This window comes from Pinus tabuliformis, chromosome 5_1 (genome assembly GCF_031772625.1).
Source record: "Pinus tabuliformis cultivar Carrire ecotype Pingquan chromosome 5_1, CPIR1, whole genome shotgun sequence".
Lineage (NCBI taxonomy): Eukaryota > Viridiplantae > Streptophyta > Pinopsida > Pinales > Pinaceae > Pinus > Pinus tabuliformis.
The window spans coordinates 756,119,765-756,138,209 of NC_142305.1; the positions used below are offsets into that span (position 1 = coordinate 756,119,765).

The 18,445-nt window shown below is 39.6% G+C and overlaps 1 protein-coding gene across 1 annotated transcript; it reads right to left on the bottom strand.

The window, feature by feature from the left end:
• Window positions 1-1,799: 1,799 nt before the first annotated feature.
• Window positions 1,800-2,639, bottom strand: LOC149167145 (uncharacterized). The gene has a single exon (XM_089430382.1). It carries the CDS (start codon window positions 2,637-2,639, stop codon window positions 1,800-1,802), a length of 840 nt encoding a protein of 279 aa, XP_089286508.1.
• Window positions 2,640-18,445: the final 15,806 nt, after the last annotated feature.

Below are 18,445 nucleotides of genomic sequence, written 5' to 3' on the forward strand. Positions count from 1 at the left end.
GAGTTTCATATTTAGGACTGACAACATGACCCAAATCAAAAACATTCCACCCTTTACCTTGCCCAATTTTCAAGGCATGGATAGTGAGGCTCCTCATACTTTCCTTTTCGAATTTGATGTCTTATGTTATAGTTATGATTAATCCACAAATTCTTGGTGATGCCATGCAATCTCACAATCTCATTTATGAATATTTGTGCTATATCACTGGCGAAATTGGTAGATTTGAATGCTCCAAAATGAGTTATCTTACTGAGTTTATCCACCACCACCATGATTACATCATGCTTCTTAGCTATTTTTGGCAATCCTATGGTGAAATCCATAGAGAATACCTCCCACTTCCATTCTGGAATAGGGATATGCTGCAAAAATATTGCCGGGTGTTTGCATTCATCATTTACCTGTTGGCATTCCATGCATCTTTCTACGAAATATGCCACTTATTTCTTCATATTCGGCCAAGTAATAGTAACTTTTGACGACTATGATAGTATTTTGATACCCTGGGCGTCCTGAGTAAGGCTTAACATGGAATTATTTAATTATTAGCCTCTTTATTTCATTGTTTTTAGGCACATAAATTATGCCTTTAAACTTGATTAGGTCGTCCTCAGTGAGATGAGATACTTCATCCTTTCCACAACTTATCTTTCAGTTGCTGGTACTTTTCATCTAGTTTTCCAGTGCTTTTGATTCTTTCTTCCAAATTTGTTGCATACCAACTTACCGTTTCCAAGTGATTCACTTGGATTCTCTAGCTCAAGGCATCAACAAACTTGTTTTCCTTCCATTTTATGTGTTTAATCTCAAAATAAAACTCGTTGAGCATAGCTAGCCATCTTTCTTTCCTAGCATTCAACTTTAGCTATCCAAACAAATACTTGAGTCCACTATGGTCTGACATGAACATGAACTTCTTGCCAAGGAGGTAATGCCTCCATATTTTCAAAGCATGCACTATAGCGGCCAATTCTAAATCATTTGTTACATAATTTTCCTTATGTTTATTCAACCTTCTACATTCATAGCACACTATTTTCCCTTCCTACATTAATACTCCACTGAGCCCTCTCTGCATTCATTCGTACACACCACGAAATCTTTATATGGATATGTGATTCTCAACACTAACGCACTGGTGAGCAATTGTTTCAACTACTCGAAGATTTCCGCACATTGTGTTGTCCATTCAAATATTTTCCCTTTCTTCTGCAAAGTTGTAATGGGATGACCGATTTTGGAGAAATTCTGAATATATCTCCTATAGTATCCTGCCAATCCCATGAATGATCTAATCTCATCCATGTTCTTTGGAGTTGGCCACTCCTTTATGGATTTGATCCTTTTAGGATTAACGAATACGCCATCCTTAGAGAAGATGTGCCCTAGATAGTGTATTTGTGGCTGGAAGAAGTCACACTTATTGAGCTTTTCATAGATTTGATTTTCTCTCAATAGTTGTAACACCACATCCAAATGATTTTCATTTTATTCTTCTATTTTTTAATACATTAAAATGTCAGCAACAAACACTATGACAAACTTATCCAAGTATGGACGTGGTACTCTGTTCATCGGGCACATGAATGTGGTTGGGGCATTAGTGAGTCCAATGGCTACCACTACGAATTCATAGTGCCCATATCTTGTTCTAAAGGCAGTTTTTTGGGTATCTTCCTCCTTAATTCTCACTTGAAATGTGCCTGACCTTAAGTCAATTTTGGAGAAAACTACTGCTCCTCTTAACTGGTCAAAGAGATCATCAATCCTTGGTAATGGGTACCTATTCTTTATGGTTACTTTAGTTGAATGTAATCAATGCACAATCCAAGGATTTCGTCTTTCTTCTTTACAAATAATATTGGTTCTCCCCAAGGAGACATGCTTTCCCTTGTGTAACCCTTGTCGAGCATCTCCTTCAGTTGTAATTTGAGCTCAACCAATTTTGGCATGCTCATTCTATATGGAGCCTTGGATGTTGGTGTTTCTCCTGGCACCAGTTCGATAGAGAAATATATCTCCTTGTGAGGAGGTAATCCAGGAACCTCCACTGGAAAAACATCTGCATATTGTTGCAAAACAGGGTACTTTTGAAGTAATTCAGCCTCCTTGTCCTTTGATCTTCTATCAGCTTCCTCACTCTGGAAAACTTGTACTGCAAACAACATGCATATTTTCCTGTTGTTGTGTTTGGCTTGCATGGAAGTGATTAGCCTCACTGATATGGGTTTCCTCTTGCCTTGCAACACTCTTTTTGTTCCTTGCTCATCCAAGCATTCTATTTCTTTCTCATAGCAATCTACCTTGGTCCGATGTAAGTACAGCCAATCCATTACCAATAATAAGTCATACCCACCTAATGATAACATATTCATGTGGGCTACCACGTCCATGCCACTGAGCTCAATTTCACACGACTTTACCCAATGGTTGATTCTTCTCCTTATGCTTGTTTCCAATTTAACCAACCAAGGTTCTTGATGCAACTCCTTGCCCAATCCACACTTCTCCATAATTTCTGGACTGATATAACTATAATTGGAACATGGATCAATTAAAATGGAAATGACTTGTTGTTGTAGCTTACCTTCCATCTCAATGATGGATGCCTTGTTATTTGCTTGGTGATTATCCATTGTTGCATAAACTCTAGGCATACTCTAAGTTATTTTTCCCATTGTGCTTTCCTCCTGAGTGTTGTAGGTCTTTGGTCCAACATTTTATTGATGTGGGCAATCTCTTCTCCTGTGAAACCCACCATAGGTCCAACACTTGAGTGGTTCTCAGCCTTCAAACCTGGGTTTTGTTGTCGTTGATTGTTGTACATTTTTCTTGTTAGCAACATTGGTATTTTGTTGAAATTGTCGTGTCTGAGCTAGGTGCCTTAATTCCCTCATGTCTGGGTCTTTCTTGGGTCAAACCTTATTAAATCTAGCATTTATTTTTGTCATCCAGTTGCTCCTAATCTTAGGTCTGTGTTTTTCTTGTTCATAGCAGTGCCATAAATTCTTGAAGCATCCTTCAGGGTTTGAGGTTCCAACAATTCAATTTTATCTCTAAATTCCATAGGCAGCCCGCTGATAAACCTCTGTATCTTATCTTTCTCGTCCTTGAGATATGGTACATACCTCAACAGTTCCAAAAATTTGGTGACACACTATTCATTGGTTAACTTACCCATTTTGAGTTCATAGAACTCTTTTTCTTTGCTATCATAACAACCCTCAAACAGGTATTGTTCTCTAAAGAGATTTTCAAACTCTCCCCATGTTAGCTCCTTCTCGATAATGGCTCTAAAATTCTTCAGGTCTTCCCACCATATATTGACTTTCCCTTTCAATCTGTACGCGGAAATCCTAGCCTTCATATTCTCAGAATAATCATGTATTCTGAAAATTTTCCTCATTCCTAGCAACCATGCTTCTACATGCTATTCCTTCTTCATATCCCCATCAAATGTAGGTGGCTTTGCCTTCTTAAACTCTTTAGGAATATGTTACTTTTCCTTTTCCTTGCTTACTGAGTGATGTTGATGTCGGTAATGATGATGCCTCTAGGCAACCAATTTATATGGTCTGCTAGAGTACTGCACCTGCATGTTGGTCCCTCCACTTGGAGTGCTTAGAAATTCACCTCCTGGCACAATTTTCTCACTTCCTTGCCCGTTCCTTTTCCTGGATTTGCCACCATATGATCCATTGGTGTTTTCTTCTAGTTCTTGAGGGCTTTTTCGATCTCTTGACTCGCTCTCCTCTCAAATTTCCTTTTCCTCTGCCAATCCGAGAGACTTTGCATGATGACTGCATTGATCTATGCTTGCCTTTCTTGGGCTCTTACCAGTTTCTTATTATCAGCCTTAAAGCTTCTCACCTCATCCCTTAGGCTTCTCAAGGTGTTCATCTAGTCTGGGGAATGGCTTCTTGCCCCTTGGCCAACTAATCTCTCTCCTTCAATAGTTCTGACCTCGTCACTTCCATGTTGTGATTGATCGGAACTGTATTCAACCATTATGGCCGGAAAATGTAACTAAGTTTGGTCTTCATTTAATTTATTTGAGTCATCTTGTAATGTAATTGTCAAAAGAATAAAGAAAAGAAGTGTTATTATTATTATTGTGACTTATTAAAGCATGGGTTTCATGCTTGGGTCACCATGTGTTAGGTCAAAGTCCCCATTGAGAACTTCTAGGATTTATTCTGAGTCAATAGAGTCATTGTATTTTTAAAGAGACCTTTCTTGGGCTTTTGAATCATGTAAAAAGGTTAAGTATTGAGTCAAATGTAATTTATGTATCCTCCACAACAAGTCAGTCTAGAAGAGATCAATTCGGCCTAAGGACATCAATTTGACCTCCCTTGAAGCCTATAAATAGAAGCAAGTCGAATTCACATTAGGGCAGTTTTGAGGTCTAAAATGGGCCTCCTAAGAAAAATGTACAACCAAAATAAACTTTATAAGAACCAATAGGATTCAAGATGATGATTTCAACAATGGGAGATGATTCACCATTTTTGGAGTAAAAAAATATAAATATTAAAAAATAATAAAATAATAAAACTACTTTTTCAACTTATCTCCCTAAGTTTTTACTCAAATTTCGAGTGGGAGTACTTGTTGGATGCAAAATTTAATTCCTCATCCAAGGAGTATCCATGTTGCATACTTTCGATGGACCCTACTAAACGAAAAATGAGAAATACATGAAAAAATGTGATTGCAATCATGTTTTTCATGTATTTCTCATTTTTCGTGTAGCAGGGTCCATCAAAATTATGCAACATGGGTACTCCTTGGATGAGGAATCAAATTCTTCATCCAATGAGTGTTTCTTGTCGAAATTTGAGTAAACCCATAGGGAGATAATTTGAAAATATGAGTTGAAAAAATAGTTTTGTCTTTTTTCCGTCTAAAATTTGATGATGTAATCTAATCTTATTTTATTATTTCCTTAGGAGGCCCATTTTAGACCTCAAAATTCCCCTAATAAGTTTGGATCACTTCATCTCAAGCAAGTTCGATATCTCTAAGGAAGATGGGAAGTGCGAAGTACGAACCCGGGAAGCCAAAGGAAGTGCGATTTGGGTGGAGTCTAAGGAGAACAAGAAAAACGAAAATTCGGTGCCTTGCCCTAGATTGGGAGAACGAAGTGTTCCAAGTTTTGTTGATGCCAAAAGTTGCCTGATGCTGGAAGTTGATACATAGTCGAAGTTGATGAAAGAGAGGTCAAAAATCTGGGAGGCTGACTTGGTGTGGAGGGAAGGTTTGGTCTTTGTCTAGGGTGAAGAATCTCAAATAATAATATTTAAAGGAAGATAATTTTGACTAGGTTTTCCCCTCGAGGTGGACTTTTCCCTGGCATAGTGCCTACATCTGGTGTCCATTGTTCTATGTGCTATTTCTTTGGTAATTGCATGATGAACTAAAGGAAAGAAGATATAAAGAATCATAATAAAAATCAAGAACATCACAAGTAATTATCAAGAATAAGACAATATTTATGCCTTTCCAATTTTCTAACATGGTATCAGAGCTTTGGTGAAGAAATAAGAAAAAGGTAGTCTCAAGCACTTGATTGGGGAACCATTCAAAAGGATTATCTCAGGGAAGGAATCTACTATATTCAAGGAAGATGTCTAACACAATCAAGGGAGAGAATAAACTTGAAGGAGCCTCAAACTACAGGCCTTGGAAGAAGAGGATTTACCTCATCCTTGAAAATAACAAGGTACTAGACTTGGTCAAAGGAAAAGTAAAGAATCCTATAGATGACTCTAGTGATGTTGACAAAGTAAAATTCAAAGAATTAGAATTGGTGGCCATGACTCTAATGGTAGAAGGAATAAAGGACAATCTTGTCCCATTTATAGCCAACATCAGTCATGCTCAAGAAATGTATGAAGCCTTGTCAAAGTTATTCACTATTAAGATCATTGGTCAAATGGCAAGCTTGAAGAATGAACTAAGGACCACAAAGATGACTAAAGAAGTAACAGTGGCCTCCTTCTTTGTGAAGATATCAAAAATCAGGGATGATCTTTTGGCCATTGATGAAATTGTTCTAGACAAAGAACTCGTGATCACTGCTCTGTTAGGATTTCCACCTACTTGGGGTGCATTTGTTGCAGGTCTTAACAGTTGGAAGGAAGCTCCCACTTTTGAAGAACTATGTGTTACATGTAGTCAAGAAGAATTGAGGATCTCTCTGGTTTCCAATCCTGAAGGAGTATCAAATGCCTACATTTATCAACATAAAGGAAACCCTAAACTACTTAGGGATATTATGAAATGTTATGTGAAGTTCTTATTGATGATGTCATGATTGGGATTTTGGTATGATCATAAAACCTTAACTTGTTAGGGCTGAATGATGTTTGTCGGAGATATCGAACCTTTGAAATTTTTGGCATAGTATGGTTTGCTTTGCTATGTTATGAAACCCTGGATTTTTAGGGTTCGGTTGGGCTTATAAAAAAACCTTTGTTATGAATGCAAGATCCTAGGAATGAAACCCTATGCATATATAGATGTGTCCATTTGGTCGAAACCCTAGCTTGGTCTAGGTCATTATATGTTTAATGTATTAATGTTGTCTGGCATATTTATGCATGATAATGAATTCCTAGATACATGTGTTGACCTAGTTATTGATGGTCATAAGTCTTAGGATTTAATATAAGTCCTTGTCTGAGATTCTAGAATCATATTTGGAAATATAGGGTTTTGCAACAAAACCCTAGTAGTAGTTAAAATTCTCTAGTATGTGTGATATAACAATCTAAGAGCTATTTATATAATTGAAATTGTGAAAATGAAATTCTAGTGTTTTGGAGTTGAACCTTAGTAGAAGTAAAAATCTCTTATGTATGATGAAAATATGATGATTTGAGATTTGTGTAAATCTGAGTTTTAGTTGGGATTAATGTTTGATTGAAAATCTGGGGTTTGCAACCAACCCTAGTGGAAGCTGGTCATGTTAATGACTAAGTTGTGATTGGTTTTGATTGATTCTCTTGTATGAAATCTAAGATTTGTATGAAACCCTAGTGGAAAATCTAACATATGAATTCTGAAAGTTGTTAGATACCTTGTAGATCTATATTTGTTTGAATTGTTTCTAGGGTTTGCTATATGTTGTAGTAGGGTATGTTACACCTTTGAAAGAAACATTGAAACCCTAGATGGAATGAAAGTTGTTATGAAGTAGTGTAGGGTTTATGACAAAGTCCCTATAAAGATGTTGAAGAGTATGTGTCTCTTGTTTGTAATTAAGTTTGCATATCTGATATGTATAAAGTGTTATTCTAGGTTGTCATTGAGGTCAATATAGCATTGTTTGTGATGGAAAATTCTTTGATACAATGACTGCCCATTGATGTCCATTGATCATAATGCTCATAGTGATGAAAGTTTGATATATGATGATAAAATGACGCAGGAGGTCGATTGAACAGCAAATGACACAGGAGGTCGATTGAACAGCAATTGAGCAGCAAATGACACAAGAGGTCGTCAGCAATTGAACAACAAATGGCGCAGGAGGTCGATTAAACAGCAATTGAACAACAAATAACGCATGAGAGATTCGATTGAACAGCAAAAGATGCAGGAGGTCGATCGAACAACAATTGAACAACAAATGAATAGCAATTGACACAGGAGGACAATTGACTTCTATTGACCAACAATTGAACAGGAGCAATTGAATAGAGATAACAGAGAAGTATTGCAGAGTATCAGGGAGTTAACATATCGGAAGAGCAGGAGTAGGAAAGTACAGACTTCCTTGATCGTGTCTGAAGTCCCGCACTAAATCCTAGTCATCGATCTCGCAGTCAACCCTTAGATCATGGTCAACTGCGGGGGTTAAGGCCAGTTTTTAATCTATGTGTCAGTCGAAGTCCTGCAAATCGTCGATTGAGATAATAGTGTGGACCCACTGCACCATTATAATACATCTTAAAGAAATATCGCATCCGTCATACCGCAAGCATTTAAAGCCTTGTCACGTTAAAACCTCTGATCGCGATATTATTACGGACCTGATTGCTCCATTATAACATGACCTATTGTAATATTGCATACGTTGTGTCAGAACTTTCATATCGCAATTCATAAATGGATGTCACAGTAAAAACTGCGATTGCAATATTATGGTTGACCCGACTGCACCATTATGACATAACTTATTGGAATATCGCATCCATCGCATATCGCAAGTCTTGATGAAATGTAATGATGGTAAACCTCCGATTGTGATTAAAGTTGATGGCGTGGCACGTGGGATCTCCATATGGGTAACGTATCTCGGGCATCTATCACATAGAAGAGGTAACAGTTCGTGAACTTGAAAGAACAGAGGAAGCAGGAAGGTCAAACAAATGAAAGAAGAAGTCGAAAGGTCGAGAAACCAAAGGTCTGGCAGACGATGAAGGTACAAAAGAAGTCGAAGATGGAGAGAGAGCATATGCGAGCAAGAGGACAGAAGTAAGTCATAGGTCCAGCAGGGTTGGGAGCAGAGAATAACTACCAAACATATCCAGACAATATACAGTAGAAGGATTGGTGTCCTTGGAGTTGGTGCTCCTAATTCAAGGTTAGTGCCTTGACAAGATAGGGTTGGTGCCCTGGAGGTTGGAGCCTCACAAAAATTCCAAGTTGGTGCTTGGCAACTAGTTGAAGCCCTATATACATTGTACTTGATTTAGTGTAAATATTATATTAATAAAAGCATTTATTCTTGTTGTTCATTTTGTGTTCTAAATATAAATGATTTCACTGATAAAAATAACAATTGAAAAGGAATACTGATTCCCCCCCCCCTCAATATTTCCAACAATTGGTATCAGAGCAAACTTCTTCATATCATCCTAACAGCTAGAAGAAGGATTCTTAGTCACAATGGGAAATCAAGAAGTATCAGGAGGAAGACCTCCTCTGTTCGATGGCACAAATTTTGGTTTTTGGAAAAAATATTGTCCTGCTACTTAATGTCCTTTGGACCTGAAGTTTGGCATTCGGTTTTAAATGAATACACAGCTCCTTCCACTCTTCCAATAGATCAAGACGAAAGGAAAGCTTAAATTGCAAATGCAAAAGCCTTAAATTCCATCACTAGTGGAATCACTAATTCTGAATTTACAAAAGTCATGAATTGTGACTCAGCCAAAGAAGTATGGGATAAGTTAGTTAGCTTATACGATGGGGACTCCAAAGTTAAGAAGGCAAAGCTTCAAACTCATAGAAGGCAATTTGAAAGTCTGAAAATGGATGATGAAGAAGATATTGCATCATACTTTCTCCGAGTAGCTGAAGTGATCAACTCTCGTAAAGGACTAGAAGAAAACATTGAAGAAAGAATTATTGTTCAAAAGGTCTTAAGATCTCTCCCAGACAGATTTGACTCCAAAGTAAGTGCTATAGAAGAAATGAAGGACCTAGATACTCTCAAGATGGATGAACTTCATGGAATCCTCATTGCCTATGAGATGAGAAAAGGAATCCCAAGTTCCAAAGATGCAGCATTCAAGGCCTCAAAATCAAAAAATGGGAAAGAATGGAATACCAGTAGTGATGACTCCGATGTTGAATCTGAATTGGCGCAATTTGTACGAAAACTAAAGAAATGATCTAAGCTAAAAGGTAAGTACCCTCTTATTTGTTTCAAATGTGGAATAATAGGTCATTATGCTACAAAATGTACTCATAAGCATGATAGTGATGGTGAGGAAAATTCTAAAAGGATGATATACAAAAAGAAGGGTTCAATAAACAGAATTTCTTCTCTAAGCAAGATGAGTCTGATGAAGGTGAATTTGTAGTCATCAAAAAGAAATCAACTAATCAGCCCCCTCACCGCAAAGGAGGTAATGAAGAATCAGATGAAGAAAATGACCATGCTGGAAGCCAAGAAGTATTATTCATGGCATTCACAAATGATGATGATTCAGGCCTAGAAGGAAATGTAGATGAATTGTTAATAAGTGCCATTGAAGAAAATGAGAAATTACAAAATAAAATAATCTCTCTCAAGGTATAAAAAGAGGAAACAAAAAGAAGCGAAGACCTCTTGAAAAACAAGCTAAAAGAAAAAGAAGAAATTTGTGAAGAACGTGAAGCCGAAATAGTATCTCTAAGGAAGGAATTGGAGCAAATCAAAAAGGGTTGGGAAAGCTCTCAAAAACTTGATTCTATCCTAAATAATCAAAAACCTCAACATGACAAATCTGGGATAGGTTTTAAAGGAGAATCATCAAGTACTAAGAATAATGCGAAACGTTATGCCGACATACTTTCCAGCAACCCAAAAGAAGAAAGATTATTTCATCAAAGGCCCATCTCAAATCCAAAGAATGAAGAGAGAGTAACTTCAAGGAAGAATGTTGATTCGAATCATGGCTATTACAATAGGTACAAAACTATCTTTTTTGGGGATTGTTTTTATTGTAAAAATTTTGGTCATCAAGCTAAACATTGCATGGCCCGTAAGAATGAAACACCAAAATTGAAGGATCAAACAAACAAACCATATGGGCTCATAGGGCAAGGATGAATCAAGACTTACAACTCTTTTTATCCCTTGGCCAAATTTGATCCAATTTGCTCGTTATGTAATGATAATGGACATAATGAACAAAATTGCCCTCTCAAAAGAAGAAAAGCAAAAAATGAGAATCCCAACATGGATAAATGTGGCCTAGCTCTATGTGCTCACAGTGATGAAAATCATTGGTTTGTGGATAGTGGGTGCTCCAGACATATGACAGGGTACAAAAGGAAGTTTGTCTCATTGAACAAAAAGGAAGGAAATGTATCCTTTGGAAGTGGATCTGCCAAAATTGCTGGAGAAGGAACTGTTACCCTTATTAATGGAAAAGGAAAGGCTCAAAATGATTTTCTAGTAAACAGGATCAAACACAAACTCCTAAGTGTTAGCCAAATCTGTGACCAAGGACATAATGTTGTCTTTAGCACTAAAGATTGTGAAATAAGAAACTCTTCCTCACGGGAACTTGTGGCGAAAGGAGTTAGAACATCAGATAACGTCAACATTCTGAACAAAATTCAAGAAGATAAATGTTACTTAAGTCAAATAGATGAAAGTTGGCTATGGCACAAGCGACTTGGACATACAAGTTTCAATAACTTGATCAATATCAGCAAGATTAATGCAATACGAGACATCCCAAAGTTATTCAAGCCAAATCAAGGAGTATGTGGTCCATGTCAACATGGAAAGCAAACTAGAACCAGCTTTCCATGACGCAGGAGGTTGATTGAACAACAATTGAACAGCAAATGACACAGGTGGTTGATTGAACAGCAAATGACGCAGGAGGTTGATTGAACAGCAATTGAACAGCAAATGATGCAGGAGGTCAATTGAACAGCAAATGACACAGGAGGTCGATTGAACAGCAATTGACGCAGGAGCACAATTGACTTCTATTGACCAGCAATTGAACAGGAGGAATTGAACAACGATAACTGAGGAGTATTGTAGAGTATCAAGGAGTTAACATATCGGAAGAGTGGGGGTAGGAAAGTACGGACTTCCTTGATCGTGGTTGAAGTCCTGTACTAAATCCTAGCTATCAATCTCCCAGTCAACCCTTAGATCACGGTCAACTGCGGGGGTTAAGGCTGGTTTTTAATCTATGTGTCAGTCGAAGTCCCGCAAATTGTTGATTGAGATAACAGTGTGGACCCATTGCGCCATTATAATACATCTTAAAGAAATATCGCATCCGCCATACCGCAAGCGTTTAAAGCCTTGTCACGTTAAAATCTCCGATCGTGATATTATTACGGACCCAATTCCTCCATTATAACATGCCCTATTGTAATATCGCATCCGCTTTGTCAGAACTTTCATATCGCAATTCATAAATGGATGTCACAATAAAAACTCTAATTTCAATATTGTGGTGGACCTGACTATACCACTATGACATAACTTATTGGAATATCGCATCCGTCGCATATCACAAGTCTTGATGAAATGTAACGATGGTAAACTGTCGATTGCGGTTAAGGTGATGATGTGGCACGTGGGATCTCCATATGGGTAACGTATCTCGGGCATCTATCGCAGAGAAGAGGTAATAGTTCCTGAACTTGAAAGAACAAAGGAAGCCGGAAGGTCAAACGAACGAAAGAAGAAGTCGAAAGGTCGAGAAACCAAGGGTCTGGTAGACGATGAAGGTACAAAAGAAGCCAAAGATGGAGAGAGAGCTGATGCGAGCAGGAGGACAGAAGTAAGTCACGGGCCCAACAAGGTTGGGAGCAAAGAATAACTACCAAACATATCCAGACAATATACAGCAGAAGGATTGGTGTCCTTGGAGTTGGTGCTCCTAATTCAAGGTTGGTGCCTTGACAAGACAGGGTTGGTGCCCTGGAGGTTGGAGCCTCACAAAAAGTCCAAGTTGGTGCTTGGAAACTGGTTGAAGCCCTATATACATTGTACTTGATTTACTGTAAAGATTATATTAATAAAAGCATTTATTCTTGTTGTTCATTTTGTGTTCTAAATATAAATGATTTAACTGATAGAAATAACAATTGAAAAGGAATACTGATTCACCCCCCCCCAGTATTTCCAACATAAAGTTGAAATGATTTTTTGATTCTGATATGGCTAACCTCATGCTTCTATAGATTTGGTTGTACTTGCTATCTAAGTTGTGCAGGTACACAATCTTCAATATGGTGAAGATGTTCGTTGATGTGATAATCATGATGGGGATGATGATAACTCTAATGAAATGGTTGGTTTCCACAAAATATTCTCTGATGATGAAAAGAAGAAGTTGATCTCCCTGAGGAAGCCTGAGTAGAAGAGATCTCCCTAAGATTAAGAGGGAGTCTAGATAAAGATATGCTCCCTAGTTGAGAGGGAGGGCATAGTGTTGATTTGGGGTAGCATCGGATGTGCTCTAGCCACGAAATTTGGTGGAGAGGTTGGGGCACATGAGATCTCCAATACTCAAAAAGGGTTTGGGCGGATTCTAAACAGATCAGTAGATATTAAAATAATTAATATTTTTAATGGAGTCCCTAAGTCTAAACTTAGGGAAAATAAAATATTAATGTGCATTAATATGAATCTGTGTTAGAATGGTCCAAAAGACATGGATCAAGCCAAATCTAATGTTAGTCGTTGATTAGGGACTTAATCTTGGCCATTAATATGTCAACAGGAAAAGTATAAGAGGAGGCTTGAGGGTCACTTGGAGAACACACCAGAGTGATCAGTCATTCTATTCTCTAGAGTGGGGTTCGCTAAGAGAGATAGAATTAGTGATCGGGAGTTGCAGCTAGGGGAAAATGAGTACATAGAGACAGAGAGGCAGAGATAGTGTCGTAAGAGAAACAAGTATCCAAAGAGAGTGACGCAGTAGCCGCCAGGGCTCACACAGGGCCACGCAGAGGCAACCGGGAGTTGCGCAGAGCCTCATAAAGGCCAGCGTTGCTGACGCAGAGGGCCAGAAGGCTGACGCAGGGCCTCCCAAGGCTGACGCAGACCCATCTGGGGTGACGCAGGGCCAACACTGAGCAGAGAGGGGCTGACGTAGTCCAAAAAGGGCAGACGCTGGGGTTTCTAGGGCAGATTTGTGCTGAGTAGCTGCCGGAAGGTTTATCCAGGGTTTCAGCCAGGAGTTTTTTCAGAAACAGAGAGGTATTACTGCCAAGGAAATTCTCTATTGGGTAGGCCAGTTTCGGCACCCAGATTGTACTATGATATTGCTTAATAAGAAAACCCTCAGATAGTTGCACCGGTTTTCCCACATTGGGTTTTTCTGGGGACATTAGTCCAAAAATAATGGTGTCATATGGTGTGATTGTTTCTGTTTCCTTTAATTGTTGATCTGTAATATGTTGAGCATGAACTAGTGTTTATTTTCAGTATTTACATTGTAAATAACGTGTTAAGTAACATAATAAGTAGGTAGGAATATATTAGATAAAGTGCATGAAGGGTTTCTAACTAAGTAAACTTAGAAACTTCAACATGGTATCAGAGCATGATTGCAGATCATAGGAGGACTAAGGACATCAGCTAAGCGGAGTGATAGCAGCAGAAAACAACTGTCCCGAGGTGACAAAAGCTGTTTCTAGCAGAGCAGCAACAAGGGAAGGGTGATGCAGTGCCTGCATCATCAAAGGTGAGCCGGGAAGAGGCAACGCAGAGGCTAAGGAAGGCAAAGGGAGCCTCACGCAAAGCCACACAATAGCTAGGAGGGCTGACGCAGTTGGCTAAGGAGGTCGAGTTGCTGGTGCCGGGATTGTATAGAGCCCAGGAGCTCTCACCTTCAGGTTGCTGGGGTTTAGAAGGCTGTGGGAATATTGCAGAGTGGAGCTGGTGAGGTACTGTAGTTAGAACAGTACTTGACAGAGCAAGGCCAGAGGAGCTACTACCGAGGGTTTCTAGCTGAGGAACCCGAATCAGTGATGCAGTTGCACAAGATGATCAGAGTAGGGGGCATCTCGACAGTGGCAGAAGGATTTCCAGTAGGGAAATCAGGACTCAGAGGGAGTCCAGAAGAGAACTTCCGGACGGGAAGTAGAGACTCAGAGAAGTCGAACAGAGAACTTCCAGGAGGGAAGTAGAGGAGCATCATGGCACTACATGGAGTAAGAGACCAGGATAGACTGGACAGAGCGTCGAACTTCGCAATCTAGAAGGCCATAATCTTATCCATACTTAACAGAAATCATGTCAAGAACTTTGCCTTGAAGGTAATAGCTATCCCAGTCGACCCCAATGATAACAACAAGTACGAGGAGGCAATGGCGAGGGCCAAGAGCATCATCCTTGATGGGGTCAAGGATCATGTAGTACAACACATAGCCGAGAAGGAAACAACATTTGAGATGTGGGAGGCTCTCAAGAAATTGTACCATCATACTTTTGTGCATATAAGAATGCTACTTGAGAGTCAGTTGAGGTCATATCAAATGAAGAAGGAAGAATCGATTGACACCTTCCTCAAAGGACTGAATGAGATCCGAGATCAATTGACTGCTATAGAAGCCACGCTGGATCAGGAATTGATGGTGAGAATAGCCCTGAATGTTGTCTCAAAAGATTGGGAGGTATTTGTCCAGAGTATACTGGGCAGAGGGACTCTCCCACCTTGGGATGAGATGTGGGCGGCTCTTCGCCAAGAAGATATCAGACGGCAGTTGAAGACGAGTAGCAGTAGCAAGGGGATCAAAGTCAAGCAGGAGGAGGAAGATGTTGCCCTAGCATCTGAGGGAAAGTAGGAAAAGTGGAAGAAGAAAGATCTATCCAAGATCAAGTGCTTCCACTATGGGGAGCTGGGTCATTATGCGACCCAGTGTCCGAGGAAGAAGAGTAAGGGAGAGTCTTCCGAGACTAAGGCAGTGCCAGCATGGGCAGAGAAGGAAGTTTTGACAGACGATGATTGTGCCATGAGTGAACACGCACCACTTGAGAAGAAGTTGGGAGACATAGAGTTGTAGTCATGTGGACTACAGGCGATGAGGGGCAGGATCCTCGAGGTACTCAGCCTCTTGGATTAGACCTTGCTATGGGAGCCCCGAAGAGGAGTAGCAGGACTGGCTGAGTCAGGTAGAGATGGGTGTGGATGGAGCGACAGAGAGAGATACAGTGCAGGAGTCCCGAGACAGCACAATGCTAGTAGGCTACAGCAGTGCCAGAGGCATAGGAGTGTTGCACCAGTGCAGGATGGCACAGAGAGGTGTGCAACGGTGCAAGATGCAGGGAGTTGTTGCAGCAGCACAGAGGTCAAAGAGGGAGCACTTATCAGTGGCAGAGGGAGCTTCAGCATCAGTGGGTGTCTCTAGCCCAACAAGGAGGTCAGATCTGGAGATCAATTACTTACTTCTCAGTAACTGAGTTGCAGTGCAGCAGTGGATATCACGATGCAACATGATGAGAGGAGGTGCAGTGTGGATGCAGTGCTAGGAGAAAGGACCAGCAGCAACATGGATGCAGAGGGAGTTGTTGTACAGATGCAGCAGTGGCAGTGGCAGAACCATGGGTAGCAATACAAGATGCAGCAATGCATAGGATGTTGAGCAAGAAGGCCCAGCATCAGCACAGGTACCAATGTCGGATGATCAGAGTAATACTCAGTAAGGAGTATTGATAGAGCACAATCCTCGCTAAGAAGGAGTGCTAATTTGGGGTAGCATCGGATGTGTTCTAGCCACGAAATTTGGTGGAGAGGTTGGGGCACATGAGATCTCCAATATCTAGAAAGGGTTTGGGCAGATTCTAAACAGATTATGAGATATTAAAATAATTAAAAATTTTAATGGAGTCCCTAAGTCTAAACTTAGGGAAAATAAAATATTAATGTGTATCAATATGAATCTGTGTTAGAATGGTCCAAAAGACATGGATCAAGCCATATCTAATCTTAGCCATTGATTAGGGACTTAATCTCGACCGTTGGTATGTCAACAGGAAAAGTATAAGAGGAGACTTAAGGGTCACTTGGAGAACACACCAGAGTGATCATTCATTCTATTGTCTATAGCGGGGTTTGCTAAGAGAGATAGAATTAGTGATCAAGAGTTGCAGCTAAGGGGAAAATGAGTACAGAGAGACAGAGAGGCAGAGATAGTGTTGGAAGAGCAGCAAGTAGCCAGAGAGAGTGACACAATAGCCGCCAGGGCTCACGCAAGGCCACGCAGAGGCAACCGAGAGTTGTGCAGAGCCTCGTAGAGGCCAGCGTTGCTGACGCAGAGGGCCAGAAGGCTAACGCAGGGCCTTCCAAGGCTGATGCAGACCTATCCGGGGCGATGCAAGGCTAGCGCTAGGCAGAGAGGGGCTAACGCAGTCCAGAAAGGGCAGATGCTGGGGTTTCTGGGGCAGATTTGTGCTCAGTAGTTGCTGGAAGGTTCATCCGGGGTTTCAGCCAAGAGTTTTGTTAGAAACTGAGAGGTATTACTGCCAAGGAAATTCTCTATTGGGTAGGCCAGTTTCAGCACCCAGATTGTACTCTGATATTGCTTAATAAGAAAACCCTCAGATAGTTGCATCGGTTTTCCCACATTGGGTTTTTCTGGGGACATTAGTCCAAAAATAATGGTGTCATATGGTGTGATTGTTTCTGTTTCCTTTAGTTGTTGATCTGTAATATGTTGAGCATGCACTAGTGTTTATTTTCAGTATTTACATTGTAAATAACTTGTTAAGTAAAATAACAAGTAGGTAGGAATAAATCAGATAAAGTGCATGAAGGGTTTCTAACTAAGTAAACTTAGAAACTTCAACACATAGCCTAGTTTTAATCAAATATTGAATTTCAAAGGATGTGTTCTTGCATGAGAAGTAGGAAAGGAAAGTGTATGATTGAGGAATCTTCTGTCACATATTCGGTTGATAGTCCTACTATGAAAAGTTGAGAAGCAACATCTAGACCCTGAAGTTTTGTATTTGATTATGTACATATGAAAGTATATTATTGATTGGGGTTATGTTTGTACAGGTGAATCTCTCGAAGTTTTTGATAGCATTTTGGTTACCAATCATTTTAATTGGGAGAGACAGGTCATTCTTGATCTACTGGATCAAGGAGTGTTGAGGCTTTGTGAGTGAAGCATTTCCTGGGAGGACATCTGGTCGGCACGTTGTGTTGATGTCTAGGTCCTAATGTTGGAAAGGTGGTGTTGATTATAGAGCTCTGTGTTTTTATACACATATGGATCTTTGGGTTGGTGGTTAGAAAGTAAGCCTGATGGTACCTAGAGGGGCTGAAAGCTTGAGTCCACCTTATTCCCACTTGGATAGATTTCACTGGTCATGAATCTAGTCTGTGGAATTGTGGTGCCTAAATTTTTGAGATACTAATGGATAGATTTCCCTGGTTAGGAATCTAGTCCTTGTACTTGTATATGATGAATACCTCCCTAGTTAAGAGGGAGCATTGGAAAATGTAACTATTTCCGGTCTTCATTTAATGTATTTGAGTCATCTTGTAATGTACTTGTCAAAATAATAAAGAAAATAATTTTTGTTATTATTATTGTGACTTATTAAAGCATGGGTTCCATGCTTGGGTCACCCTGTTTTAGGTCAAAGTCCCCATTGAGGAATTCTAGGATTTATTCTGAGTCAATAGAGTCATTGTACTTTTAAAGAGACCCTTCTTGTGCTTTTGAATCATGTAAAAAGGTTAATTATTGAGTCAAATATAATTTATGTATCCTCCACATCAAGTCGGACTATAAAAGATCAAGTCATCCTAAGGACATCAATTTGACCTCCTTTGAAGCCTATAAATAGAAGAAAGTCAAATTCATTTGAAGCACTTCATCTCAAGCAAGTTCGATATCTCTAAGGAAGTTGAGAAGTGTGTAGTACCAAACCGAGAAGACAAAGGAAGTGTGATTTGGGTGGAGTCTAAGGAGAAGAAGAAAAACAAAATTTTGTTGCCTCACTCTCTCT

Excerpts from the sequence above, each read along its gene's own strand:
- LOC149167145 (XM_089430382.1), bottom strand. The coding sequence starts at position 2,639 with ATGGATAATCACCAAGCAAATAACAAGGCATCCATCATTGAGATGGAA.